General features: G+C 43.6%; 2 protein-coding genes across 2 annotated transcripts; one reads left to right on the top strand and one right to left on the bottom strand.

Annotated features, from left to right (window-relative positions):
• Window positions 1-220: 220 nt before the first annotated feature.
• LOC119461306 (isocitrate dehydrogenase [NAD] subunit gamma, mitochondrial-like) lies at window positions 221-22,447 on the bottom strand. The gene is made up of 10 exons (XM_037722557.2): window positions 22,273-22,447; window positions 21,282-21,412; window positions 18,957-19,072; window positions 17,045-17,235; window positions 14,649-14,782; window positions 13,224-13,326; window positions 11,594-11,740; window positions 7,841-7,935; window positions 7,515-7,575; window positions 221-1,365 (listed from the first exon to the last, which is right to left on the bottom strand). Exons 1-10 carry the CDS (start codon window positions 22,360-22,362, stop codon window positions 1,276-1,278), a joined length of 1,158 nt encoding a protein of 385 aa, XP_037578485.1. The 5' UTR covers window positions 22,363-22,447; the 3' UTR covers window positions 221-1,275.
• A 3,392-nt stretch (window positions 22,448-25,839) lies between these two features.
• LOC119462156 (uncharacterized) lies at window positions 25,840-26,193 on the top strand. Its single transcript, XM_037723501.1, has one exon. It carries the CDS (start codon window positions 25,840-25,842, stop codon window positions 26,191-26,193), a length of 354 nt encoding a protein of 117 aa, XP_037579429.1.
• Window positions 26,194-26,569: the final 376 nt, after the last annotated feature.

The raw sequence follows: 26,569 nt of genomic DNA, 5'->3' as shown, positions 1-26,569 counted from the left end.
TTTGAATGTTAAGGAAATCTTGAGTGGAGACAAATAGGCTGTTTGTTTCTGGCAACTTTTTCTTCTGCCAACGAAATATGACGATGATACTGGCATGGATCCTATGAGAGCTTGAGGAAGTCACGCTCTCAATACTAATGGGCTATTGCTGTAAGAAGGTTGAGTATGTGAGCAATTAACATTGTTGTGGACTGTTACAGAAGAAACAGATGACTCCAAATGTGCTTTTTCAATAACTGTTTAATGAAATGGCATTGACATGTCGTATAGCCGAAGCCTCGAAGCTGCCTGTGTTGGGTACAGAAATCAAACTGAGTGAATGATCTCTATACAGTCACAACTCAGGTGCTGCCTATAATGGTTGCAGAAATCAAAAACACTTTCTGAACCTTGGGCGTAGAAGATACTAAAAGCTATTACTTTGTACAACTGGGAATAAAAATGCTCATAAATATTGCTAAAGTTAATATAAATAAGGCAAACAATGACCAGAATTACAAGCATAGAAGAGCTTGAGATGCTGTAAGATTGCACTAAACAAGTGGAAAGAAATTATGTATTGCTCTTCACCACCATTTTTCAGGAACTGGGCATGAATTACTCCATTTCTTGTTTCATCCTCGAGTTATTCCTGCAGGACAGAGCATCGGTCTTGAAAACATCCCGAGCTGTGTACATGGCCTGCAAAGCTTGTTAAAAATTATGGGATGAATGTTCCAAAAGTGCTTAGTGGATCATCAAGGATGCCAAAGTGGAGGGCTTTGGATTAATTTTGACCGCCTACTAATTAAACATGCACTCTATGCATAGTAGTACTGCTACTGTGCAGTAGCTGCTGCTGTAGTAGCATTGCTACTACAGCAGTAGTACTACGGTGCACACAAACTTCTGTGCATGGTGCTTCATGTGGATTTGTGACCGCTGCAGTAGTGTTAACGACTGCAAAGCGCATTTATGGCCCTCTTCACTCAAACCCATGTACCTATTCTGCCTTCGTTAAGCAGAACACAAGACAGGAGTCCCTGGTGCCTGTCATTTTGTAGCCAGGCTAACCACACTCTTGCTTAAGAAACACCTTTCTTAAAAATCTTATAGAATACTTGATCGAAATGAACACTGCTTTTCGTGGATGCTAAGTGCATCTAACGCGAGCGCCCACCAGGCTGTAAAATCTCAAAACTAATAATCTCCCCTTCTTCAACAGAGCAGCGTTTGTGTTGTGACTACCATGTGTAGGCAGATGCGCACAATGCAGCATAGGTATCCGCTGAAGGCCTAAAGCCTTGTGGTTTCTTGAACATCTTTGATAATGTTGTTGACGACATCTCGAGTGCTTGCTTGGCCACCCAGATCTGGTGTGTGGATCTGTTGCAAAAAATTAAGAGAACAAACATGGAGTCAAAAAACGGCAAACCACAACAGCAACAATGCTTTTGGTGTTCATCAAAAGCACTGTGCACAGTGCATTTTCGTGTGGTTTTCAGATCTGCTTTAAAAAGATCATCCAGTGGTACTAAGACTATTTCAAGATATAAAGCGCATCATATTTTTCTATGTTAAAATCAATTAACGAGTACCTTTTCAGACATCAACAAATAAGTGGAACTTTTAAGAAAAGCATTTTTTTTCTTGGTTACAGAACTTGACACCACATGTCTCGGCTGAGACAATAAGATGTGTTAGCATGCTCATTTTTTTTTTTGTGCGCTTGTTTTCATCTTTTTTTATTAGTACAGCAGACGGATACCAGATTAGGTCTTAGCACAATATTAAAATGACATACTAGAGGTGATGAACACAAAAAGTATAAAACAAATGAACGCAAAACACAGAAGAGAGATGTGTCTGGTAGTGCACAATAAATTAAATGACTCATGGCTACCATGATGAAAGAATAAAAATCGAGATATTGAACAGGTGAATGGATTACCAAAGAAATTATGACAGTAGGGAGAAACATATGCTGGTGAACCATTGAAAGGAAACAAAAAATGTCTGAAACTATGCGAGTTAATGAAGTTGCACAATTCTTGGCAAAGATGAATTAGACACTAGACAGCAAGCAGAAAAAAGCATGCATGAAAATGCAGGCCTGATCGGCACAAGCGATGCAAAAATGTGAGAACAAAACCAGCTCAAGGCATGAAATGTGAAGAAAGGAAAGACACCTGTGACCTCATGCATCACTTCCCACATGGGAATTGCAAAAATGCATGAGATGTTTTTATTAGGAGTGTTGAAATAATGCTTTCATGGCACACTGCTTTGGCCACTCTAGTTCAACTGAGAATAACCATTCATACAAAGTCACTTCTAGTTGAAATAAGCACAGCCATTATAATACCTTGGGCCTTTTCCACTGGCTGTGCACTGATCTCGCAGTCATCATGCTATATAGCTTATTCATGGACGTAAAGATGTTGGCACGATGGACTTTACCGTCATCCACCAAGAAAGCTACTGGAGTGCTGCTGCACTTTTTAAAGATGACTGGCCTTGCCAACTGCCTCTGAACACACAGTGAACATTGTTCCCCTTCCCTTTTTGCTGCAATGTTAGTGGCTCGGAATTGAGCTATGCACACCACACAAGCTCCTTCTACTTTCCTTTTTTTCCAAACCAATTGATCTTTTATATAATTAGGGCATGCTCGCAATAAACTCTTTTTTTTTTTTTTTTGTTGCTGGTTGATGGTTTGGTTTTCAATTGAAATGCATCCTGACTGCTTGCTATCGTAACACGTTTTGTCCTGTTTCTCCCTCCCCCTGTGTGGGGTAGCAAACCAGTTTCAACCTGGTTACTCTCTGCATTTCTCTCTTTTCTTTTTCTTTGTCTCTTTTTCTCTTTGAACATGCCTTGTAGTGCACCTCGGCACAAACACCTGCCCAACAACGCCGAACCTCAGCTACTGATCCAATCAACTGCTACCCAGTGCAAAGAAGACTATATCGCAAATTGGAGGCACAATGCCAATGTTGCACAGGAAAGCAGACGCAGAAATGCATACAGTAATTCTGGGTTGTGTGGTCTAAGCTGCAAGAAGGTTGCATGTGTATCGAGTGTGTTATCTGAACCGAGCACGCGCTATGCGCAGACGGTGTTCCGCGCATGCTATCACCCTTGCCACCGACATGTATATAAGCGCACTCGAATAAAGGCAGTCGTTCGTTCTCAAGCAACCCGAGGCTGTCGTCTTGCTTTATCGCGTCACGCGATACATGGTGTCAGAAGTGCCTGGAAAACAACAGCAATGGAATTTCTAAAGCCACCGGACCCGCTACGTTTCACAGGGGACATCAGTAGGAACTGGAAGTTGTTCATACAGAAATTCAACCTGTTCTTGGCGTCGGCCGAAACCACCGACAAGAAGCCTCGCCCGGAGTGTGCGAAAGGTGCCCTTCTTCTGAGTATCGCAGGCGAAGAAGCCATCGAGGTCTACAATACCTTCACCTTTGCGGAAGGCGAAAGCAACCTTGACTACGCTACGGTGGTCAAGAAGTTCGAGGAGTACTGCGACACCCAACAAAACGAAGTCTACGAGCGGTACGTCTTCCGGAAAAGGGTCCAAGAGCCGGGTGAGCCTTTCGAACATTTCCTGAGGGATTTGAAGACTCAAGCCCGAGCATGCAACTTTTGTGCATTGATTGATTCAATGGTCCGAGACCAAATTGTCTTCGGAACTAGGGATACTAAATTAAGAGAGAAGCTGCTAGCAGACAACAAGCTTACCTTGGAAAATGCCGAGAAAGCTTGCAAGGCGGCAGAAATATCCGCTTCGCACCAAGAAGCTTGGGATCAAGATATAAAGCAGGTTGACCCGGTGCGCAATCAAAGACCTGTGGCACGTACTGAAAGGCGCAGAAACTACAAGTGTCGGAAATGCGGGCGAACACACGAGCCGCGTAATTGCCCTGCGTTCGGAAAGGCATGCAGAAAGTGCAAAAAAAAGAACCACTTCGCAGTTTGCTGTAGGGCGAGTGCTAATGTCGACGAACTGGAAGAGTCGGAAGACGACTTTGACGTCCTCGATATTTCGGTTAACAAGATCAACAGTGAACGCGACTGGACTGTAGAAGCACGCGTGAACAATGCGTCAGTGCAACTCAAAGTGGACACGGGATCTGAAGCCAACTTGCTGCCCTTCGGACCTTATAAAACAATGCACCCGAAGCCACCACTGCAACCGAGCAGTGCGATCTTGCGTTCATACGGTGGGGGTCTGATTAAACACTTGGGTGTTATCAGGGCAGAAGTCGAAATTAACAGTCGCAAAACCATAATGGACTTCTTCATTGTGCGCAACGGACGTCAAGCAATACTTGGCCTGCAAGCATGTGAACAAGCAGGACTTCTGTCCCGACAAGTCCACAGTGTATCTGAAAACAGCTCAGAGAAAGTAATTAAAGACTTTCCCCACTTGTTTTCTGGCACAGGCTGCGTTTAGCGACGCTACAGGATGGTGCTTCGCGAGGGAGCAAAACCAGTCGTCCAAACAACTCGCCGGGTGCCCCTGGCCCTGCAGGAACCACTCAAGGAAGAACTACAGCGCATGGAGCGAGCAGGAATAGCCGTCAAAGTCAAGGAACCTACAGATTGGGTGAGCCCACTTGTTCTTGTACGAAAGAAGGACGGCAAGCTCCGTGTATGCATTGATCCCCGAAAGATTAACGAAAATCTAAAGCGGGAACACTACGAAATGCCGAGACGCGAAGATATCGAAGCAGAACTCGCAGGCGCCGTAGTCTTTACACGATTGGATGCGAACTCTGGGTTTCATCAAATCCCGTTAGACGAAGAACCGTCGAGGATTTGTACATTCTCAACGCCGTTTGGACGTTACCGTTTTTTGAGGTTGCCATTTGGCATTTCGTCGGCGCCAGAAGTTTTTCAGCAGACGCTTAATGAAATTTTTGAAGCAGTCCCTGGTGTAAAAGTGTAAAAGTATATGTTGACGACATACTAATCTGGGGTACATCAAGGAGAGAGCACGACGAACGTCTGCGCCTTGCACTACAGGCTGCAGAACGGGCGGGCTTAACTTTCAATCGAGCAAAGTGCACAATCGGCGTCAAACAGATCGAATTCCTGGGCGACGTTATCGGTGCTGAAGGCATCAGGCCCAGCCCTTCCTTAATAAAGGGTATGATAGAAATGCCGCCGCCTGCCGATAAACTGGCAGTCCAACGAATGCTGGGTGTTGTAAACTATTTTGCCAAGTTCGTGCCGTCGCTCACTCAGAAAACAACACTGCTCAGAAGCTTGATCAAGAACGACGCGGTTTTTGAATGGTCAGAAAACCACGCGAACGAGTGGAAACAACTGTGCGATTCTTTAAGCAAACACCCATTGCTAGCAATATTCGATCCCAAAAAAGAAACTAAAGTGTCCTGCGATGCGTCACAAAATAGAATGGGCACCGCGCTTCTACAACGTCATGGCAGCCATTGGAAACCCATGGCATATGCGTCGAAGGTATTATCGGATACGGCGCAGCGGTATTCTCAAATAGAAAAAGAGACAATGGCCATTCTGTACGGCTGTGAACGATTTGACCACTTTGTATACGGACGCAAGGTCATAGTAGAAACTGATCATCGCCCCTTGATTGCCATCTATAAAAAAGCAATAGGCGATATTCCGCCCAGGCTGCAGCGGTTTTTCCTGCGGTTATTGCGTTACGACATCGACTTGTGCTTCGTTCCAGGGAAGCAGCTGGTGCTCGCCGACCTGTTATCATGGGCTTCAATCAAAGACAACGGGCCTGACATCACGACTGACGACGCAGACGTGCACGCTGTAAGTTTAGTATCGTCACTTGTCAGTGATGACACGTGGAACCGGCTTGTAGCGGAAACAAGCAAAGACCCGTACTTAAGCGCTGTTCGTAACAGCGTTGTTACCGGCCTGCCTATCGAAGGACAGCTTAAGTCATTTGCTGACGAGCTGTCTGAAGTCAAAGGCGTCCTTCTTAAAGGCTGCAAGATTATAATACCAGCAAACATGCAAAGGGAAATCTTGGAAAAGATCCACCAAGGACACGTTGGCTTGAATAAGAGCAAATTAAGAGCGCGGCGTTCAGTGTTTTGGTCCGGAATGAATTCTGATATTGACAAATTTGTTCAGACCTGCGCAGTTTGCAAAAAGTATGCGTACTGCCAGCCGCGAGAGCCACTGCAGATGCGTCCTGGGCCAGACCAACCCTGGTATAGGGTTGGTATAGACCTCTTTCACTACGGCGGAAAATCGTACCTCTGCGCCTACGATGCCTACTCGAACTTTCCCGAAGTAGATATGCTCACAGAAACGTCGGCGAGAGCTGTCATTGAATCAATCAGGGCTATCTTTGCCAGATATGGTATCCCCATGGAGGTGTGTACAGACAATGGCCCACACTTTGCAAGCAAGGAATTTGCTGCATTTGCACGAGCATACGACTTTCGGCATGTTACCTCCAGCCCAGGATTCCCGCAGTCCAACGGACTTGCTGAAAAAGGCGTACAGATAGTAAAGAGAATCTTAAAGAAAACCATGGAAGCTAAACAAGATGTTTGGCTGGGGCTCCTTTCGTACAGGACTACACCGCTGGAAGCCGACGGCCGATCGCCTGCGGAGCTGCTCCAGGGTCGGATCCTGCGCTCGACGTTGCCATGCATCCAAAGGAAGCCCGGAAACCCGGTCTTCAAGCACCGCCAAATGGAGACCAACAGGCGCCCACTGGCTCCTCTAAGGAAAGGAGACGTCGTACGAGTGAAGAACGGGGCGTGGACTACTAAAGCAAAGGTCATACAGCCGTTGGCTCAACCCCGGTCCTACAACGTCTTCACAGAGGGAGGTAGGCTTCTGCGACGTAACCGGCAACACATTTTACCCACTCAAGAAGCCTTTCATAGAGATCCTCCAGAGCTTGTCGAATGCGACGATGAAGGCAGTTCAACACAAGCGTCACCAGTGCCAAGGGCCGCAACGCCTACTGTGTCCGAAGCCCCAACTTGTGCGTCACCTGTTCCGGCTCTCAGGAGGTCGCTACGGCAACGTAGACCCCCTCGCCATCTGACTTACAACCGAAACTTTGTGCAAGTGCCGTGAAGCAGATGTGTAACCTGTGTTAACAATGTCGGGACTGTCATACAGATGAACCATCCACGTAATCTACGCAGTGCAGTTTCTTGTGTTAATTTCCTTGTTGTCTCCTTTCAAACAGAGGGGGATGTATCGAGTGTGTTATGTTAATTTCCGTGTTGTCTCCTTTCAAACAGAGGGGGATGTATCGAGTGTGTTATCTGAACCGAGCACGCGCTATGCGCAGACGGTGTTCCGCGCATGCTATCACCCTTGCCACCGACATGTATATAAGCGCACTCGAATAAAGGCAGTCGTTCGTTCTCAAGCAACCCGAGGCTGTCGTCTTGCTTTATCGCGTCACGCGATACAGCATGCACATCACTCGTGGTTCCACAAACATATTTCTCGAACAATACACCGGCTTGATTAACCTTTCTAAGTGCTTGACATACCTTGTCAACATTCAGAGTTTTGTCAATTGCCTGTCTTATCACAGTTGCATGGTCCTTCAATCTGAAAAAAGAAAATGTCAGGCTCAATTAAAAAAAAGAAAGAGAAATAGGACTAGCATTTTAGCAATGCTCTTGCTTGCAACATAGTTTAAGACATTTATTCCGCAGTATTACAGTGAGCAAACATTTTAATGTTGGCCAGTACTTCTCTCATGCACCTGTGGAAACCACTGAAGAAGCGGCCCCAAATGCAGGCACATTATGAAATTTCTGGATGGCACCATTCATTACTATCATAATTGTGCGAAGTTCAACAGCAGGCTCACCCCAAATGATCCAGCAGGTCGACACTTGCGTTCATCATGGCCAAAGGGTTGGCAATGTTCTTGCCAGCGATCGACTTTCCGGTGTTGCGTGTCCCCTGAATCAGATCAGAGCCCTGCTTTTAGCAAATTTTCACCACACAATGTTCAAGACAGGTTGACACTCACACATGTTCTGTGTGGTGTAGAATTGTTCATTTGCAAAGGCTCCCCGAGGTTTCCAGTTCCACTGACAGATATTAGTGTGTGCACAATAGCTGGCATGTGGCACTCAGAATTGGGAAGGCTATGAGAACCTAGAAGCACAACTACAAAATGTTTGAAAATTTCAATGTCTCTCTGAGTTCATAAACATGGTTTCTGTGCTTCCAACCTTCGATAATGTTTTAGGTGCAGGAACTGAGTCATCTGTTTCAAAGGCAGCACAACCCGGCTTTGGGTTTGTTGTAGCTAAGAAGTTTCAAACAGTTCCAGCCTGAAAAGGTGGTCCTTGATATGTGTAACTGCTGTCACGTGGTTCACAGGTTCTTCACAGGTTCCTCTATGGCGCCCCACCTTCGGGTGGTTGTTCGTGCCCTCACTTTGTCGAGTGCCAGTGAGTCAAAGGATTTTTTAATCCCAAGCTGTTGTCGCTATCCTGAGCTAACATTGTTTACCATGCACTTCACGGACTTGCCTGGTGTAAATCGGTATGGTCAAAGACACTAAAACAAGCACCACAAAACTAAGCAGCCATCACACCACTCGTAAGTGTCCAACTTCTGGCACTTTTTTCTAACGCACATCGAGCATGATAGCTGCTGTAATAAAACCACACATAATATGAGCACATGGGGAAGGCAACTGCATGTCACCATTACTAATTTATTCTTCTCTTTCCACGTCTCCTGCCATTTGCACCTTGTTCACCTCATTCAGCCCTTGGAGCCCGCTTGAACAGATCTTGTGACACAGGTAAAATCAAAAGCAAGAAGATCGAATCAGGGGAACCAAGGGACTTTATTTTTTAGTAACAACCAGGCAATGAAAGGAGATGACAAAGCCAAGGAAAGCACTGGGGAACTAACTGTTTTCTTTAATGAGAAAGCATTAGAGGTGGACCTCGCACACTTTATAGCTATCCGTCCGAGGGAAAATGTGGGGCGCTCCTGAAGCGAGTGCATTTTAACACAGCACAACAAAGCGCTAATTATTACAATAGAAGAATGTGGGAAACTGACATGTAATGCAGGCACCAGATGTTTCAAAGAGTGACTTTGGCACAGGAGAAGATTGTGATTTGGCATGGAAGAACAATGTGATTGTGATGTTCTCATTAGAGCATTGAGCTGCTGTGTTGTAAGATAGAGGTTCAAATCTCACCATCAGTCACTCATTGATCTATAGCATATTAGGCAGATTTCAACCACTTTGCAGGTATCTAACAGAAAACTCGAGGTCTGTTGAGTGTATGCAAGCACATCACAGCGTTCACGGAATTGCAAGTTTATACGAGGGGTAGAGACATCACTTCGTTAAGTGAGAGTGTGGAAGGTATGCATGTGAAGCTGTCTGGACATCACAATCTAAGTATGCTATCGTATACTTAGAGAGTTAGTGGTGCTAAGTTGTGGCCTAGTTTCTTATTTAAATTTTTTAAATAATAATTACAAATGACAGTTAAGTTGCAATGGGCTTCATACTTTAAGAAAGGGATAGAAAAATAAAAGTGGTGAAGAGGGCAACTTGCATGAGTGCCGAAACCACAACCACCACGGAATTCATGTAATGAAATACAAATTGAGCTATGATGGCAGCTGTCTCTCTGTCCACTGCAAGAGCTAGCCAGCATCATTCTAAAACATGGCAGCCGGCAGTGGCGCACCGACGGGGGGGTTGTAAGCCCCCCCCCCCCTCCACCCCCCCCTCCCCCCTGAGGCCGACTTAACCCCCCGCCCCTTTTGTTTAACCCCTTTTCTTTCCTTGCACATTTGAGTACTGCAACTAAGATGTACGACGCGCAATCATCTGCACTCGCAAAAGGCGAATTTTTTGACAATTTCCCGTGAAGACATTGAAATTACTGCTGTTTAGATGGTATTGGCAAACTGTCACCCTTGCACTGCCCCCCTGGCAGAGATCCTGGGTGCGCTACTAGCAGCCGGTGTGGAACCTCCTTTCAAATACAGGCATCATGGTTGATGCCTGCGGTTAATGCGTGCCATGAAACATGCTTTCCTTGTCTTTGTCGTCTGGTAGTTTCATATGGAGGACAAAATTTTAGATAGGATACCCTAAGTAATAAACATACAATATGTTCTTCAAGCATGGTTATTTTTTCTTGGCAGCTAGTCTCAGGTGCAAGCAATGCATGTACAATTGTAGACATGGGGCTCAAAGGCAATACAATAGAAGAGCAAGTGATTAGACCTACTTTAAGCTGAATTCAATATAACACTACTGTGTCTATTGTAACTTCTGCTTGGACTCTTTCTACACAGGTTCACACAGTAGCCCAGTCAAAAAAAGGAATTGACTCCAATTGAGAAATTTCCAATTGGTACCAATGGGAAAATTTCCAATCGTAAATTAGTACATAATTGGACCAATTAGACTAGCTGGAATGTGTTTTGTTGGAGTGACCAATTTAATTGGTTTGAAACCAATTGGTTGCAAGGAATGACCAATTGCACCAATGGGCAATACCAATACACATATATACCACACAAGGCAAACCTAAATAGGATTCCTGCTGTCAGAAACAGGTTTGCTATAGCCTTAGTACTGCATGCACATATCAGTGGCGCACCGACGGGGGGGGGGGGGGGGGATTCGGGGGTTGTAACCCCCCCCCCCCTGAGGCCGACCTAACCCCCCCTTTTGTTTAACCCATTTTCTTTCCTTACGCATTTGAGTACTGCAATTAAGATGTAAGACGCGCAATCGTCTGCACACTTGCAAAAAGCGCATTTGTTTTACAATTTCCCGTGAAGAAATCAAAATTAGTGCTGTTTAGATGGTATTGGCAAACTGTCAACCCCCCCCCCCCCCCCCTGGCAGAGATCCTGGGTGCGCTACTGGCACATATATACAGCTATAACTCATTCCAGTTACTTTGAATGGGTTCATACACTGGGAATATGATTTTCCAGTTGGTTACATTCTAGTTTATTCCTATTGGTAGTCCAATTAGATTTAGTAGTTGGGAATGTAAGGTGGGCCTAGCTGGTTCAAACTGGCAAGTCCAATAGGACTCAATTGGTTGCATCCCTGACTCAATCGTAACCAATTGGAGGTAATGATTTCCCACTTGGTTGGAACCAAGTCCAATTGGACTCAATTGGTTCCACTTTGAATTAATCATAACCAGTTGGATCTAGGAATTTTTCAATCGGTTTCAATTGGGTCCAGTTCATTACAATTGGCAGCTCCAATTGGTTTCTCCTCTGACCCAATTGTAACCAGTTGGAAGTAAGGATTTCCCAATTGGTTCCTATTGGTCCCAGTTGATTCCTATTGGAAAAGCCAATTGGAGTCAATTGTTTTTGACTGGGAGAAGCAACGTCTTGTACTAGAGAAAATCCGTGTTCGTAAAAGTTACGCAAACACTGCAAATGGCTATGATAATCATGGGAAGCACTTGCTATTGATTTGATCCCGATTCAAAGTAAACAGCTTCTGTGTGTTCTGTGTTATTTTAGCACTTCATGTGCTGCACTCAGGTTCAGACAGTAATGGCCTTGAATGACTGCTAAAAAAAAAAAAGTGTTCACTGACCGTTTCAAACACAGCATAATCATGGCCATAGTTCCTCCCAGAGGTGATGCCTGGTCCACCAACGAGGCCACAGGCGATGTTGGTTAGAATGTTTCCATACAGGTTGGGCAGAAGGAGCACATCAAACTGTGATGGGTTTGACACAAGCTGCAAGAAATAGGCATCAACGGACAATGTTAGTATATTGTAGTCTTCTGAATGTTTACGCATAGATAACCTGAAAACTGGCTACAGCCCTGCTACACACATCCTTTGGTAAGCTATTAGCTGAGTGTTCCACAATCCCAGTGCAAGGCCAATAATAAATGCTATAGCACCACCTAGTAAATAGAAATCAAAGCACTTTTGCAACAACAATAGGATTAGGCCTAGCAGGGTGATTACTGACAGCTGATTTCAATAACAATGACAAAGCATGACTGATACTTTGTCCTCAGAGTGAGATGACACTGAGCAAGAGTTGATTTTACCATTTATTTCTTGCTGTTATGACAAAATAATCAGTGAGGTCAAATTTTGATTGAAGCAAAGCCACTCAACAAAGCCCGCAACAGTAAATTCAAAAGTCAGCACGTGCACAGGACCCACAAAGTTCTTCATTGCGTTTTGCTGATGTGTACATTGGACATGTTATTTCATAGCTTTTGCAAGAGCTTTGCTCGCACTATTTCAAAACACTCTAATGTGAAACTTCGTTAAAATAGGTCGTCCTGAAGAAATCAACAAGGTGGCAGAAGTTCCTAGTGAAGAAAGGTCACTGCTGACTAGACTGTAGTGGAATATTGCTAAAAAGGGCCATCGATTTCAGTGCCCTCAGAAAGCAAATTTCACATGTGAAATCGAATCCATCCTAGATCGAACCCCTAATTGAATTTTTTTAAGGCAATCATTCTACCATTTTAGTTTACCAAAAGACTATAGATGATAACAGTGCAAGACTGAATCAACTGGCAACTTGAAGTGCAAAACTTATTTACACGATTAATTAATTTCCCATTCTCATCACTTTAGTTTTCAATAAGTTTCAATGATTGCCATCTGCTAGCCTCTCAGTTAACAGTATGAGTTTTTCATCAAGTGTAAGGTTTACTTTTCGAGGGCATTGAAACAGCTCTCTTCGTAGCATTCTGCTATAGTAATGTATATGGCAATTTGTTTATTATTATTTGAAGATTTGCTCACCATTCAAGTACAACAAGAAGCTTCAAAGCAATTGTTAAAAAAATAAAAATTCTCTAGGCTTATTAGGTTGTAATATGCCTCAGAGCTGTTTCTTATCTGTGATCCCATACACCTTTCTAAGTCATCGACAATGAGAAAGTACTTAATACACTTATTGTTATATCTGTAAATGGGCAGCCATAATTTACGCACCTTCACGCACATTTCAGTAGTTGAAGCTTGCCTTGAAGTCTTTTTGTATCTGCTGAACCACGTTTTGTTATTAGAATGCCTAATACAGGCTGCGAAAGTTTTCATGTTGAACATCATCCTTACAACATTTGTAGCATTTGCAGATATGTCAATGCTGTCCTAAGTTAAACACATACTCTGGTCTTCATGTAGTGAATGCCACATGCAGTTAAGTGCCAGTCTTTACTACAAGCCTTGGCAACGAGATTATGCTGACCTGCATGCTGCAGTTGTCGATTATCATGTTGTCGAACTCAATCTCGGGGTAGTCCTTTGAAACCTCTGTGCAACACTTGAGGAACAGGCCGTCAGAGAGTTTCCTGTGAAGACCACGGTCAGTGCATGTGGATGGCTGATGAACAGTGCATTTTTCTGTATTCACAGTTGTGCCATGTAACTAATGTAGAGTACATAAGGGAGATAGGTATAAAGAGCTCTTCCAGCTGAACCATCAGCACTTGCAATGCTTGCAATGCAAGCAATGCACTGCATTGATGTGGATGACATGTAGTTGTAACTCACTCTGGATGAAACAGACCGAGTGCTGCACCCAGATGTAATCTTGAGCAGCTTGCATTGCAAAAAATACTACCTCTGCGAAATTTAAGTGGGTACAAGACGCTGCTTCTGGCTAAGCAAGACATTAATATTTGTCTCTCTTACCCATGTAGCATCCAGTACAAGATGCAGTTAACTACAGGCAGCATTTCTCAAAGCATGGTCCACACAGGGCTCCACTGGTCCTCAACAGAGTTCAAGGGGGTACACAATGGCCTCCTTAGAGGTGTAACTTTAATAAGCACTGTCTATTGAAAGAACTCGTGAGATGCTCAGTAAGACATTTCCAACAATGCATCTCTGCAGAGCCATAGTCTTTACATCAACGTTGATAAAACTGAAAACAGATAGGAGTGATGCCAAGCCACACTTAAGACCTTACGGCCTTCAATATAGACAGATGTCGGCTCCCTTCATTTCGTGCTTGGGGCATCACTCTACTCACTGGTAACAAACTGAAATGCAGTAGATTTTTAACTGTTATAGATTCAACATGGAATCTTGTTTCTAGAGCATACATTATTCTTCAAAAACAACAGACATGCCTATCAACAGGTCAAAGGGTGAGTGAAGTTTGAGAAGCACTACATTACAGTAAGCACACTTGTATGACCATCTTGTGGGCACGTTGTCATCATGTACTATTTCATTTATGATGCACTAAATGTTAAACGTTGTATATATGTCGTAGCACTGTGCATTTGTTATCTGCTTTTTGGTTTTATAATGCAGTCAGAGTGGCAACAGTTTTATGAATGCTATGCATTCTTTATAAACCACACTTTTCTGTGTCCACAAACAATTTTACTTCATGACAAGGCCAATTTGTGATGAAATTTACTGAAGTGGCTGAATCTTTTGAAATAATTAACTCCATGCTACGAGTATGCTCCTTTGCAATCACATCCAACCACCATGTAGAATCTGGCCCTAGATACAATTAAAAACATAAATCTCAGTTCAGCATGGACATGTAGCATGCAATATTGAAACATATTGCAAACACTTCTTAATTAAACATGTTAACAACAATGATGCGGTTTTCTACCAAAAGGTAAAAATACCGCCGCACAAAACAGCTCACATGATGTTGGCCTTGTGCACGGCTGTTATCTTCTTTCTGCCATTTTGTCGTGCAAACTCGAAACCATAGCGTGCTATCTCCTCTGATTTGTTCCTTGTTATCAGCTTCAGGCTCTCCACTACACCTGGAACGCTCTAAAATACAAGGAAAAGGACATGGGAAAAAGAGAAGGTGGCGACACTTCAGTGGTGCTGCACCAGTGAATCTGTTCCAGGTTATCAGTTTCAAATGTGATACAATGCACGGCGTTGGAAATGCAAATGCAATAGAATGCATGATATGATGTCATGCATTGCGAGATACTATGCACAAAGCACAATATTGTTTGTTGGCGACATGAGGCCGTAACAAAAAATCTAGCCCCTAGCTTGGTTCCCTTTGTTCTTCTCACTCATAATGCATGAAATGTCATATAATGTATATTAGCCCTTTAAGGCAATGTGTACACAATTGTGTACACCAAGATTGTGCATATCAATAGCATTGATGAAAGTAATGATATTTAAAATGTCTCGCATACGTCTTGAAACACTTCTGATTGGAATTGTGCTAAAAGCTTGAATAAAATGTGCAAAATGTTTTAGTAAAATGAGTGGGATGGTAGCCGATTGGGTATTTTTGCTCAGTGTGAGTATGTCGTTGTATGGAGTGGGTTCACTTGTTTCATTGTTTTTTACAATGTGTTGCACCAGGCATATTTTTCAAGTGGCTGGATAGGTTCAATCCTTGTAAACATGAAATAGTTGATGTTCTCATATCGGATGTTCCTGTAGTGAATTTTCAGTACATGGAGTTCACATTCTGTAAACTTGACAAAACTCAATAAAGCATTGAAAATTGTAATTCTATTCTGCAGCTGTACGCTTTTTATTATTCTGAAGATGTGAGGAATGCACTGAAATTAAGTTTTAAATCAATAGAATTAATTGCCATCTGAAAGAGTGATATGGCAGCTTTATCTATCAGTGCTCTTACAATCATGTGGACCTTGTTACTTCTGAGCCTTGCTTCTGTATTCACAAAGTGGTCTAGACATATGACTTTTCCTTGGCTTCCATGAGTGTACTTAAGACAACACTGCCCCTTGGCTAATCAGAGATTACTATATAAAAAGTTGCTTGATAGATGCATTTCCGCTTGTGATGTAAAACTATCAATAGTACTATCGATACTACCGACAGTTTAGTCATTATCAGAGATAGTCCTATCGAGAGAACTATCAATAGTACTATTTATAGGCACTATCGATAATGTAAAATCACGCAACATACCGCATGTAAACAATGCGACATAAACTTGGTGACATTTCCCTGTTTCCAATTGGATGAACTGAGTGTTACTGATGGTCAGTTATTGAAAAACTTCTGCTAATATAACTAGCCAAGAATTACAGAACTACTGATCATACTGTAAATAGTGGGCTATCGCAATACTATTCATAGTACTGTCAATAGTTCTTGTTACCCTATTGATAGTTTCATAGCAACACATTATATGATATCAGTAGTGCTATCAATAACTATCAATAGTCTTTTTATGCTATTGATAGTAAATTTACCGATAATTTCACATCACTAATTTTTACACTGCCGTCTTGGAGTAGATTATGAATGTGCCTCTTTACAAATTTTTTTGTCGGGCATTGCCAAGAAGGGTTAGTGAAGCACAGTGGCCACTTCAGCTGGGTGCCGGTGCTGCCGTCCTTATTTCTGTGTTCAGTGAAAGAATCCACAATAACACAGGGGTAAATTAATATACTACATACAGGGGTCTATTAGGCAGTCTATTACAGCCAAACTTCAACATAACAAACACAGATATAACGAATTATTGAATATAATGGAGCAAATATAAAATTTTCGTCGCTGGTATCAACATATATCAGAATATATGCTTATAAGAAATTCTGAATAAAATGAAAGCATTTTTGCATCATATGCAACACTGTTATAACAAGGCTCCACTGTACTACTACTGAGCGGCAGAAAAATGTCACGATTCACATAATGTGGCAGAAAGGCACTTTCCACATTTATTCCATGGAGTCTACTGCGTTCAGCTCAAAAGCCTGCAATTTTTCTTCATTTCTATCACAGCACAACTTGGCGGGGCAGCACTGAAATAAGTGGCTAGCTGTTTAATAAAACCAACGAAGAACTTGACAGTCTTGCACCTGATCACCATTAGTATGCTAGGTTCGATCTAATGGTGGCATTACAGTAGATTCTGCGCTATATCTAGCACGTTTGTTTCTAACAAATTTTAAGGTGAGTCAGTGGCTCACCCTATTCGCAGATTTATGGTCTTTTGTACCGTCCTTCATGCTCCACTTACAACGCCAATGCACTAAAAATAGTCGCACGTCTAGTGAGACAAAGAAGTTGCAGAGAACTGACCTCATGCTCGGCACAGCTGTATTCGCCCTCGGTGTTTTGGCGTATCAGCACGATGTCGATGTTGTTGTGGCGAGTCGGAATGCCGAGCTGGCTCTTGCAGTGAACCACATTGACAAAAAGCTTCAGTCGTAGGCGCAACTCTACGTTGCGGGACTTGGAGTTGGGCGAGTTGTGCCTTGTCTCGATGTTGCCTTCCAAGAGAAACAACGTGTTTAGAGCCTCCCACAACATGCAGCCATTGCGCCGAACATGAAAGAATGCAACTAAAGATGAAAAGCTACAGTTAAGATATTTTGAATATTCTACAAACAAGACAAAACCATAACACGAGAAATGCGAGAGAATACCGTATTTACTCAATTGTAACGCGACCATGATTGTAACGCGTGGGATGACTTTTCATTGCGTCTGCCAAGAAAAAATAAGACCGCGAAAGTAACGCGAGGGGTGACTTTTTGTTGCGTCCAGCAAAAAAAAAAAAAAAGGAAGAAAACCGCTAACGTAATGCGAGACCACCGATGCATGAAAAAGTCGCTGTTTCACTCGAAAGGCAAAGCATCAATTGCGATAGCACATTAGTACAGAGCTATACGGAGTAAGGACAGTACATTTATCGGATGTATAAACTTGGACACATTCGCTTACTAACTCAATTAACAAGCATGGTGTCAGCGCGCACAAGCAAACATCAATAGATCACACTCGATGACCGTGCACAACCGCTGTCAAAACGCTAGCGTGAGCAAGTGCGCCAGCAGCAGCCAGCAAAGGTTCGTGCAGTCTATCGCTTGAACTGAAACTAAGCGGCGAAAGCACAGCGCGTACAAAGGTAAGAGGCGTGTGGAGATCGCTTTCAAGATACGGTGCGCGCAACATCCTGCAGCCGCAAAGTACGCAGCATGGTGGCAGAGTAAAAGCCGTGCCCCCTCCCTCTTGCGCTGCCTTCTAGCTTTCCTCCTTTTGCGTGGGAAATTGAGTCGCCAGTTCCCCTTGCGCCCGGTCACAAGATACGCATTTGGTGCCACAGCTAAACGTCACCTCCGCTCCCTCCTTCCCATCCTCCCACGACCTTTCGCACAACAGAAGACTTTGCGTTTGCTCTCTGCCGTGCGTTCACTCTCAGTGAAAGCGCGCGCGTCCCTCGCGCGCTTTCACTTGCACATTTTACTCGCTGATTAGAATTGGGTGCATCATTTCACTTTTGAGACAACTTGAATTTCCGTATTCGATTGTAACGCTAGGATCGACTTCAGGTAACAAAAATGTGGAAAAAAAAACTTGCGTTACAATCGAGTAAATACGGTAGTTCTTATTAGCAGCAAATGCAGTTGTTCTATTAGAAGCAAAGAGAGGGCTTCAATACTGCAATACATACATTGTTCTGCTTTTTTCCAGTGACCAGCTGCACTGGATTATCGCTGTTATCAAGTTATGTCTCGGTGGAAGACATTTTGGGTACATAACCAAAATTTTTTGGTTATTGCCAATTCTATGACAAAAGAGACATGTCTAATCAGACTGCACATGCAACGTGAATTATGTTGTACATTATAGAATTTGCACAGGTGCCAACAATTATGCTAGAATGTAAGATGATACATGCATAAATAGCGGATGAACTTAACCCGTGAAATTAGACTCGATGATTGCCGAGTGTGCCTGTCGCTGACTTTGTCACTAAAGTGTTACTTTGCTTCCTGGGCACAATTTCACCCAATAAAGAAAGTCTGGTTCTTCATTCACAATTCTGTTAGTGATTCTGATTTTTCATCACTACTGCACTATGACAATATGCCCGACACTTTTACAGCTACTCAAGCCTCCAGCAGAGACAGCACAACACAGACACTATGTGTTGTGTTATAAAATAGGGCAAATGTGTTGTGTCGAGACAAAGACAAACATTTCAAACCTTTCAGGGCAACGCCGTTTCTTTTGATAGCCGTGATGGCTTCATCAACATTCTCTAGATCATCCTGGGTAGAGTCAAGATGAACTTCTTCAAAATCCACAGGCACACCGCCATACCTGAAAGCAGTAGAGCATGAATGATACATTACTATACTACATGCATGAGCTCCACAATGCTGCCTCAGAAATGCTGCCTCAGAACTGATACAGAAAACCACACAGGTCTTGTTTTCATATGTCTATGCATGTCTGGAATGTGTACACAATCGTTGACTAAACTTTTTGGATCATTAAAATGCCATCAATTTGCAAGATATTCATTAGAGTTGTCTCACTCATTAAGATGCTTGGATTTTGTATTCATCCTTGGAGTCATGTGCTAAAGTACGAGACCAGATCTCATCAAAGTTTCAAAGAAGTTACCTTGTATGAAGTAAACTCATGATTTGCCGCTGCCCTGGCTATCTGGCTATCACCTTGCTCAATATATTACTAGCTGGTGCCCTATGGCTAGTCGTCAGACATAGACATTGCGGTGTGCATAACTTATTGCGAGGCCATGCTGTGCCTGTGGTTTCAGTCAGCTTAATATGATGTGTTCCGATTTGGCAGTTCTACCAAGGTACTTGTTTTTATCAGCAACTCAGATTATGTGTGTCCTTACAAGCCTGCATGTATATCACAAGGTGCTCTTACAGGACAGGGGTCATGTGAATCTGGCCCTAAATTTCCAAGCACATGAGCATTTACGAAAGCATTTCCTGCATGCAGGTTCGTGAGGCTTGGAGGAGCACATGCAACGCGAGTAGCTGCTAAAAGCAAGTGCCTCATGATAACTGACAAACAAGAACACTGCATTTTACATTGACTGTTGGCGCAGACATAGTGTGACCTCTTAATAAGCAAAGTACTGTCTGTGTGGAACGACTGGCTGCAGGGCATGAGGACTAGTGGCACAATTTACAACATACAGATTTTAACTCACATTTACCACTCACACACACAGTTGTAGCTGTAGACCTGTGTTTTTCATGCGCAAAATTTGACAAGGTGAAATGGTTAAATTACGATGAGAACTACACCAAAGCAGAAACTCAGCAGAACTGCTGGCAGCAACAGCTGTCCCCCAACGTGGATTTTTGAACTTGCTTGTTTGCCTGGCTTGTAGCCATGACTACGTTGTTTGCTATGCTAACCTAGCTTACGCATAGCTGAAAGGCAGGTGGAGAAGCAGTTATACTATTGATTGAGGGCACTGACAATTTGCCTCAGTGGCTGTTCATGATCTTTTTTCCAAACTGTCTTTACATGTATGTGATATAGTCAGTGCTCCCTTCTAGTTTGCTGTAGCACAGTCACATTATTTACAAGATGGATATGAACTTCTGTTAAAACTGTAAAGCTTTTTACAAAAATGACTAGAGCGAACTTTGGCGCTAGTGTAGCTTGCTCCGAAAATTTACTAGAAGGAATGCTGGCGCTATAGTGTTTACAGGAGGTGAAAGCACGGGAGTTTTGCAAGCATAGAAATGATGGGCAGTACATAGATTGGCCTGAATATTGTCCTTGTGGCTTCAAATGGCTTTGCGACTTCATAAATTAATCATTACCAACAAAATATTGCATTATGAATGCAACAATTCGCGCTGATGGTTGCAAATTGTTGACAGTATAGCAATAGGCTGACATAATGTAACAATATCTATTCAATTCTTTTGCCTTTCATGCTTCATTGGTGGTCTGAACGGTGCTTTGCCTATGCATCACCAGGTCGTGAGTGGTGGCGTGATAAGGTAGGATAAGAATCGTGTAAAAGGAATCGGTACATTAGGCCAGCCCTAGTTTCCAAATGTCTGGGGTTGGGGATAGCATGGTTGTACAGATTGAAGTGAAACATGCTAGTGAGTCACAAGAACGAACATTGAAAGGAAATTTTGTTCAATCTTGTCCAGTGCTGTGCGTGTCCTTTCATCATTTGTTCTTGTGGCTTTTACTTCAATCTAGTTTAAGGATTTTTACTTGGTCGATGCGCTTGGTCGATGCATGGTCGATTGTTGTACACTGACTGGCTTCAATTCTGCAAGTGTGACATGTGCTTTAAAATAATTAAATAAAATCCCTATATTTATTTATTTTGAATTGATTAACAAGTTCGCCAATTAATATTACAGAATTTCTGATGTCGACAGGCATAATAATTTTTTGCTGAAAAGTAACCTTTTGATCACCCATGCAATGTTTTTAAGAATTAGTACTTGAGGAAACATCCGGTAGGTCTATGGAGGCCCAGGATGATGGCTGCATATATATGCTGGAAGCAATCTACCTGAAAACTTCACGAACGTGCTTCATCAGTTCGGGGCCAATTCCATCACCAGGTAGCATTGTAACCATAAAGCGACCCCCATATTTTGCCTTTGCTGTCGCATGTGGAGGCTGTGCCTGCCCTGAAAAGTACTGAAGACAAATAAAACAAAAAATACCATTTTCATTTTTACGAAGCAAAACATCTGTGGTCAAGAAAAATGCACACACACAGGCAATCTTATTGTTGTAATATGTGCTGTAGCAATGTGCTGCAAATTGTGTTCATGACACCAAGTTTGATTCCATAACGTGCTCATTTCCTGAAAGGTTTTCTAATTTTAATAATTTTTTTATTGTTGCTGTTATAAAGTTAATTCCTACATGTAAAACAACCCCAAGTGGTCAAAATTCATCCGTAGCCCACGATAAAAGGCCAGAATATAATTCAAATGTTTTAAGCTTTTATTTCCATGCCAAGTTTCTGCAGAGTGACGGAACTCAGCAGGATAACGTTTCGATTTCGTCACTTTAGTGAACCTGCCAGAGTTCGAAAAAAACCTAAGTGATATATCACGCAGGCTTTTCAAAGGGATATACCCAGAGAATGACGGCGAAGCTTCGGCGACGGAAGCCCACAATATGCGTCGCTGGCGCTCTTATAAAGCGAAAGTTTTGTTTTACTTCGCAAAGAGCTAGGAACAATCACGAATTTGATAACTTCAGCTTCAGGCGCTCAGTGTAACGCAGCGCGATCGAGCACTGGCGATCGGGCAAGGCGTCTGCTTCGCAGATAAGGGATGTATGCACTGATAAGAGGTCATAGGGAAACTACACCTCCTCGCGGGACAAGCAAGATACGCTCCAAATGATAAGTTCCGAAGCGCTCGCTCATGTAGAAAACTTGGAGAGTTCGCTCCTCAATTTTCCGGCTGACCTTAGAATCGTCCTGCGCTGTTGCACATGCGTACTTTGCAAATCCGCAGTCCGGCACGGTGACACGGACGGATTACCTTTCGCGGCGTGCTGGTTGTTCCTGCGGGAAGCAGTACACGAGGCACAGATCTAGGCACGTTAGTTAGCAAACGCACTGAATTTGCCATTATTACGAATTCTTGCAATGCGCAGTCCCTACTCGGATATGGAAACCCAAACTACAAACTGCTGCGGTGCGTCGGACCGCTGGAGAACCGTAAGTGTACGAGCTGATGATGATACTAAAGTGGCGGTGTTGTGTGCAACGCCACCGTGGTGGAAATTATCGGTTGTGAGACATTTACGCGAAGCAAATTACATCAGTGTGCTTTGTTTTACAGGTTTGGGTAATAAAACTTTAAATAAAATTGTTGCTGCCGACAACTACATGGAAATCCTTTCGCAAAGCGCTCTTTTGTCGAAAATCCGTGCGCTAGCTGCCGTGATGTCATTTACCCATTTTCCCTTTATTCCTTTTGTTGGTGTTTTTGAATGTTGATAGTGTTATGTGCGCACATCACTTGTACTCGTTCTTTGCATTGACGACAACAACGACAATTAGACCTGCAACTCCAGCAGCAACAAGCACACGAATTTGCCCAGTCGTCTTGTCCATTTTTCATACATCATGCACTGTAACTTTATACATTAATGCGCAATATAAATGAAGCCAACTTGCAATTTTCTGGTGTAGACCGAGAAAATGAAAAAAAAATTGTTTTGTTGGTACTTTTTGCGAATTATGCCTCAAGAAGTTTGTCTCAAGAAATGGCACATGCGAAAGTCTTGCGCACCGCTTCTTTTCCGTGTCATTACCGGCACAATTATGAAGCGATCAAGGTGCCCGTTAGCGGCCGCTATGACTGCGTACTTACTTCATCCTTTACCGAATGGTTGCGGTTGTTTACACATGTTTGTTTTAGCAAGCAAGCAAGCAAGCAAGCAAGCATCGGTGGCAACGTTCCACGCTTGCGACTGACGGCTTGTACGGAAGTCTGCTTTCGCCGCATTATAGATATATCTTAGGTGAAGCATCCTTCCAGAGGGGTAAAGTAATGTCACATTGGCGCTGAAAGCTTTTTCGCGAACTAAAAATTAAATTCTGGGGTTTTACGTGCCAAACCAACGATTTGATTGTGACGCACGCCGTAGTGTGGGACTCCAGATTAATTTTGACCACGTGGCGATCTTTAACGAGACCCCAATGCACGGGACACAGTCGTTTTTGCATTTCGCCCCCATCGAAATGCGGCCGCCGCGGCCGGTATTTGATCCCGCGACCTCGTGCTTAGTAGCGCACTACCATAGTTTCGTGTACTAAACATAATGAGTTAATCTGAATTCATTTATGGTGGAAAACAGCGCAAAAGCATTACTGGGCTACCTGCGGTGTCTGATATAACCCTATACCAATTCCAATCACAAGGCGACGGAAGCTCATCAGTTAAATTAGTAGTTCTCAGTCTTCTAACAATTGCGGGCCACTATAAAGTTGACTCGCTCAAGGATTATTAAGGGAGCTCCTTGAGTGTGCGTTTGCATTAAAAAAAAACGATAATAATAACTCCCGCACAGAAACAGATGTCGTACGTGATGTGGCCCATAACAAACACGGTACGTTATGTTCCATGCTGCGTTCCTTCCAAGCTGTCTGCGGCTCGAAGATGGAGACAGATAGCTCGTCATTATTCGATTTGGTATAAAAAATCGTTCTTCACATTGCTTTAGATGTCTGGAATAGAGCCAAGTAGCTGTGTTAACTCAGGATTACTAGAGTCAGGGATCTCTAGTCTCAACATACCAAGCTGACTTCATTATTGTCTCCCCTTCTGGAAAACCGACTTACTAGTTCTATGTCAGTGCTGAAGCCACTATAGGCGACGTCGTGCTTCGATTCTATGGTTGTACTATTTTTCACGGTGTAGCTCGTGCCCACAGTTAACGACGTACCTGTGCGCAATGTAACACAAGCAATGAACTCGTGCTCCACTTGGTATGCAGTAGAGTACGTTATAATAAGATAAATTATTTAGAAATCAGATAAAGAATACGGTTGCTTAGGGGACCGGCAAAAAGGATGAAAAAGATTGACATGTGTCACATGTCCCACAAAGCTTTTATACCCACTCACCACTGAAATAAATATCACTATACAGTGAAAGAGAAGTTGCACAGTTGTATATCTGCGCATTGCATTAAAAAAGCCACGAAATAACTGCCTATATATACATCCAAAGCCATTAAATAAGTATCGATGGAAACAAACAAACGTGCAAACAAACAAATGAACAAGCAAACAAGAGCACTCGACTTAGATTTAGGTGCACGTTAAAGAACACTGTGCAGTTGGTCAAAAATTTGTCTGAAATGCTCCAGAATAACCTCACGAATCAATCAATCAATCAATCAATCAATCAATCAATCAATCAATAGCGAGAATGTGTGAGGAAATTAATTTTATTGATAAAGAATTGCGTACAATAAGACGAAAACGAAGCAAACACACAAAAAGAAATTCGGCAGAACCCATCTCACGATGACTGTCGATGGTAATGCATTTAGCATTGAATCAATATAGTGGCACACCGTATTGCCACCGTCGAAACGAGTTATATATGGTGCGCGTACTGACGAGGGATTCCACTTTCGCTCTTCCCTAAGAACACTTGGCGTCATCTATAGTGCTGCTATCGTTGTGAAGCCTGCGTGTGTCCTCCGAAACGCATGGCGCACCGGTGCGTGCCAACGCTGAGAAACGCGTCATGGGGCAGCTCCTTTCTCGTGCTTCTTTCTGGACGCTACGCCATCTAGTGGCACTGCCGAAAAGTTCGTGCGTGACCTCCGAGACCAGAAGCGTGGCGCACCGCTGCCTGCGAATGATGTGAGAATTAAATTGTTCCCTAGCTCCAGTGTCACATACACAGATACCCAAGTTGACGAGAGGTTGATTGGAAAGCAGCCCGTATACGCTGTGCATTTGTGGTGCAGCCTGCTAAAGCGTCGGTTTGCTGTCCTTGAGGAACCCGTGTGACATGGGTTCCAAAGCGCCCAGCATCGGATAAATTGAAAGGATAGTTTTGCTCATTGTAGAGCGGCACACACCTACTGGCACATACCCAGTGACCCAAGTTTACATCGAAGAGGTTCATTGAAGTCCAACACAGACCGATTGGCACACAACCAGCCTCCCCCCCCCCCCCCCCCCCCCCCCGCTGAAGTTTTGATATTGCGGTGTCCACGTCCTACGGCGCTGACTACATCGGCCGAAGGGGCCGGCGCGTAAGCGACCCGGTGCATCACAAAAGAGCAGAGGACGCCGCACGTCTGACAATCGGCGCCCGATAAGGTGCGGCTGCGCTCCCGACTTTGACGCCACTGCGACCGCCCCCCTCCCTTTCTTCAGCCACAACTCTAGGCACGGCCCGCTTCGCGCTGTCATGCTCTGGCCCTGCGCAGGGGATACGCGGGCCGGCGTTGCACCGACCAAGCAAAAGGTGCGACGCGGCGCGACAGGAGGGGCCAGTCTTCAACTCATGCTGCCGAATTACGCAGCTCACAGCAGTTTTGAGTCGCTACAGCTGGTAGTAGAATACTTCATGGCGGACATGGAACCCAGAAATCTCAAAGTGATCAAAGGAGATTGGGAGATACCGAAGCAGAAGTGGCAAGCAACACCTCCAGAAGAGTTGCCAAAGTATGCGACCGAGGCCCTCAAGCAGTGTAACACCAGCCTGTTTCCAAATACTATCAGCACCCTGCTCAAGATACTTGCCACACTTCCTGTCACCACAGCGGCAGCTGAGAGAAGCTTTTCGACGCGCCTCAAAACCTACCTTCGCAACAGCTCTGTTGAGGAACGATTGAATGGGTTGGCTCTGATGTCGCTCTACAGAGAGTCCGTTGACGTGAGCAACGTAATCGCAAGGTTTACGGAGAAGGCACGGAGACTTGTGTTTTAGATACGCAGAAGGACTTTGAAGCAAACAGAGGCACCGCGCCGCGGACTTGTGGGACCTCAGTCGAGATCACTGCCGACCGCCAGACGCCGGCTCGTCTTGAGTGTGCCTGAATAATATGAATATTTCCACTCTTCGTCTTCTTATTTTTGGCTCTGAGTAACGCTGTTTTATTTTTATTAATGAAGTCTATTGAGACGAATCGTCCATATAAAAATTGAACACTATTAGGAAGATTCAGCTCAATACCAAAAATATAAAATTTTGATAGAATAGTATTTAAAAAGTCACATAATATACATACTGCCATTTTTACCGGAAAATAATTACTAAAAAATAGGTGCTTTCCGACTGCGCTTCCCTTCTCTTGGTATCCATT

The sequence above is a fragment of the Dermacentor silvarum genome, chromosome 8 (genome assembly GCF_013339745.2).
Source record: "Dermacentor silvarum isolate Dsil-2018 chromosome 8, BIME_Dsil_1.4, whole genome shotgun sequence".
NCBI lineage: Eukaryota > Metazoa > Arthropoda > Arachnida > Ixodida > Ixodidae > Dermacentor > Dermacentor silvarum.
This window is presented reverse-complemented; position numbering and strand designations above follow the sequence as displayed.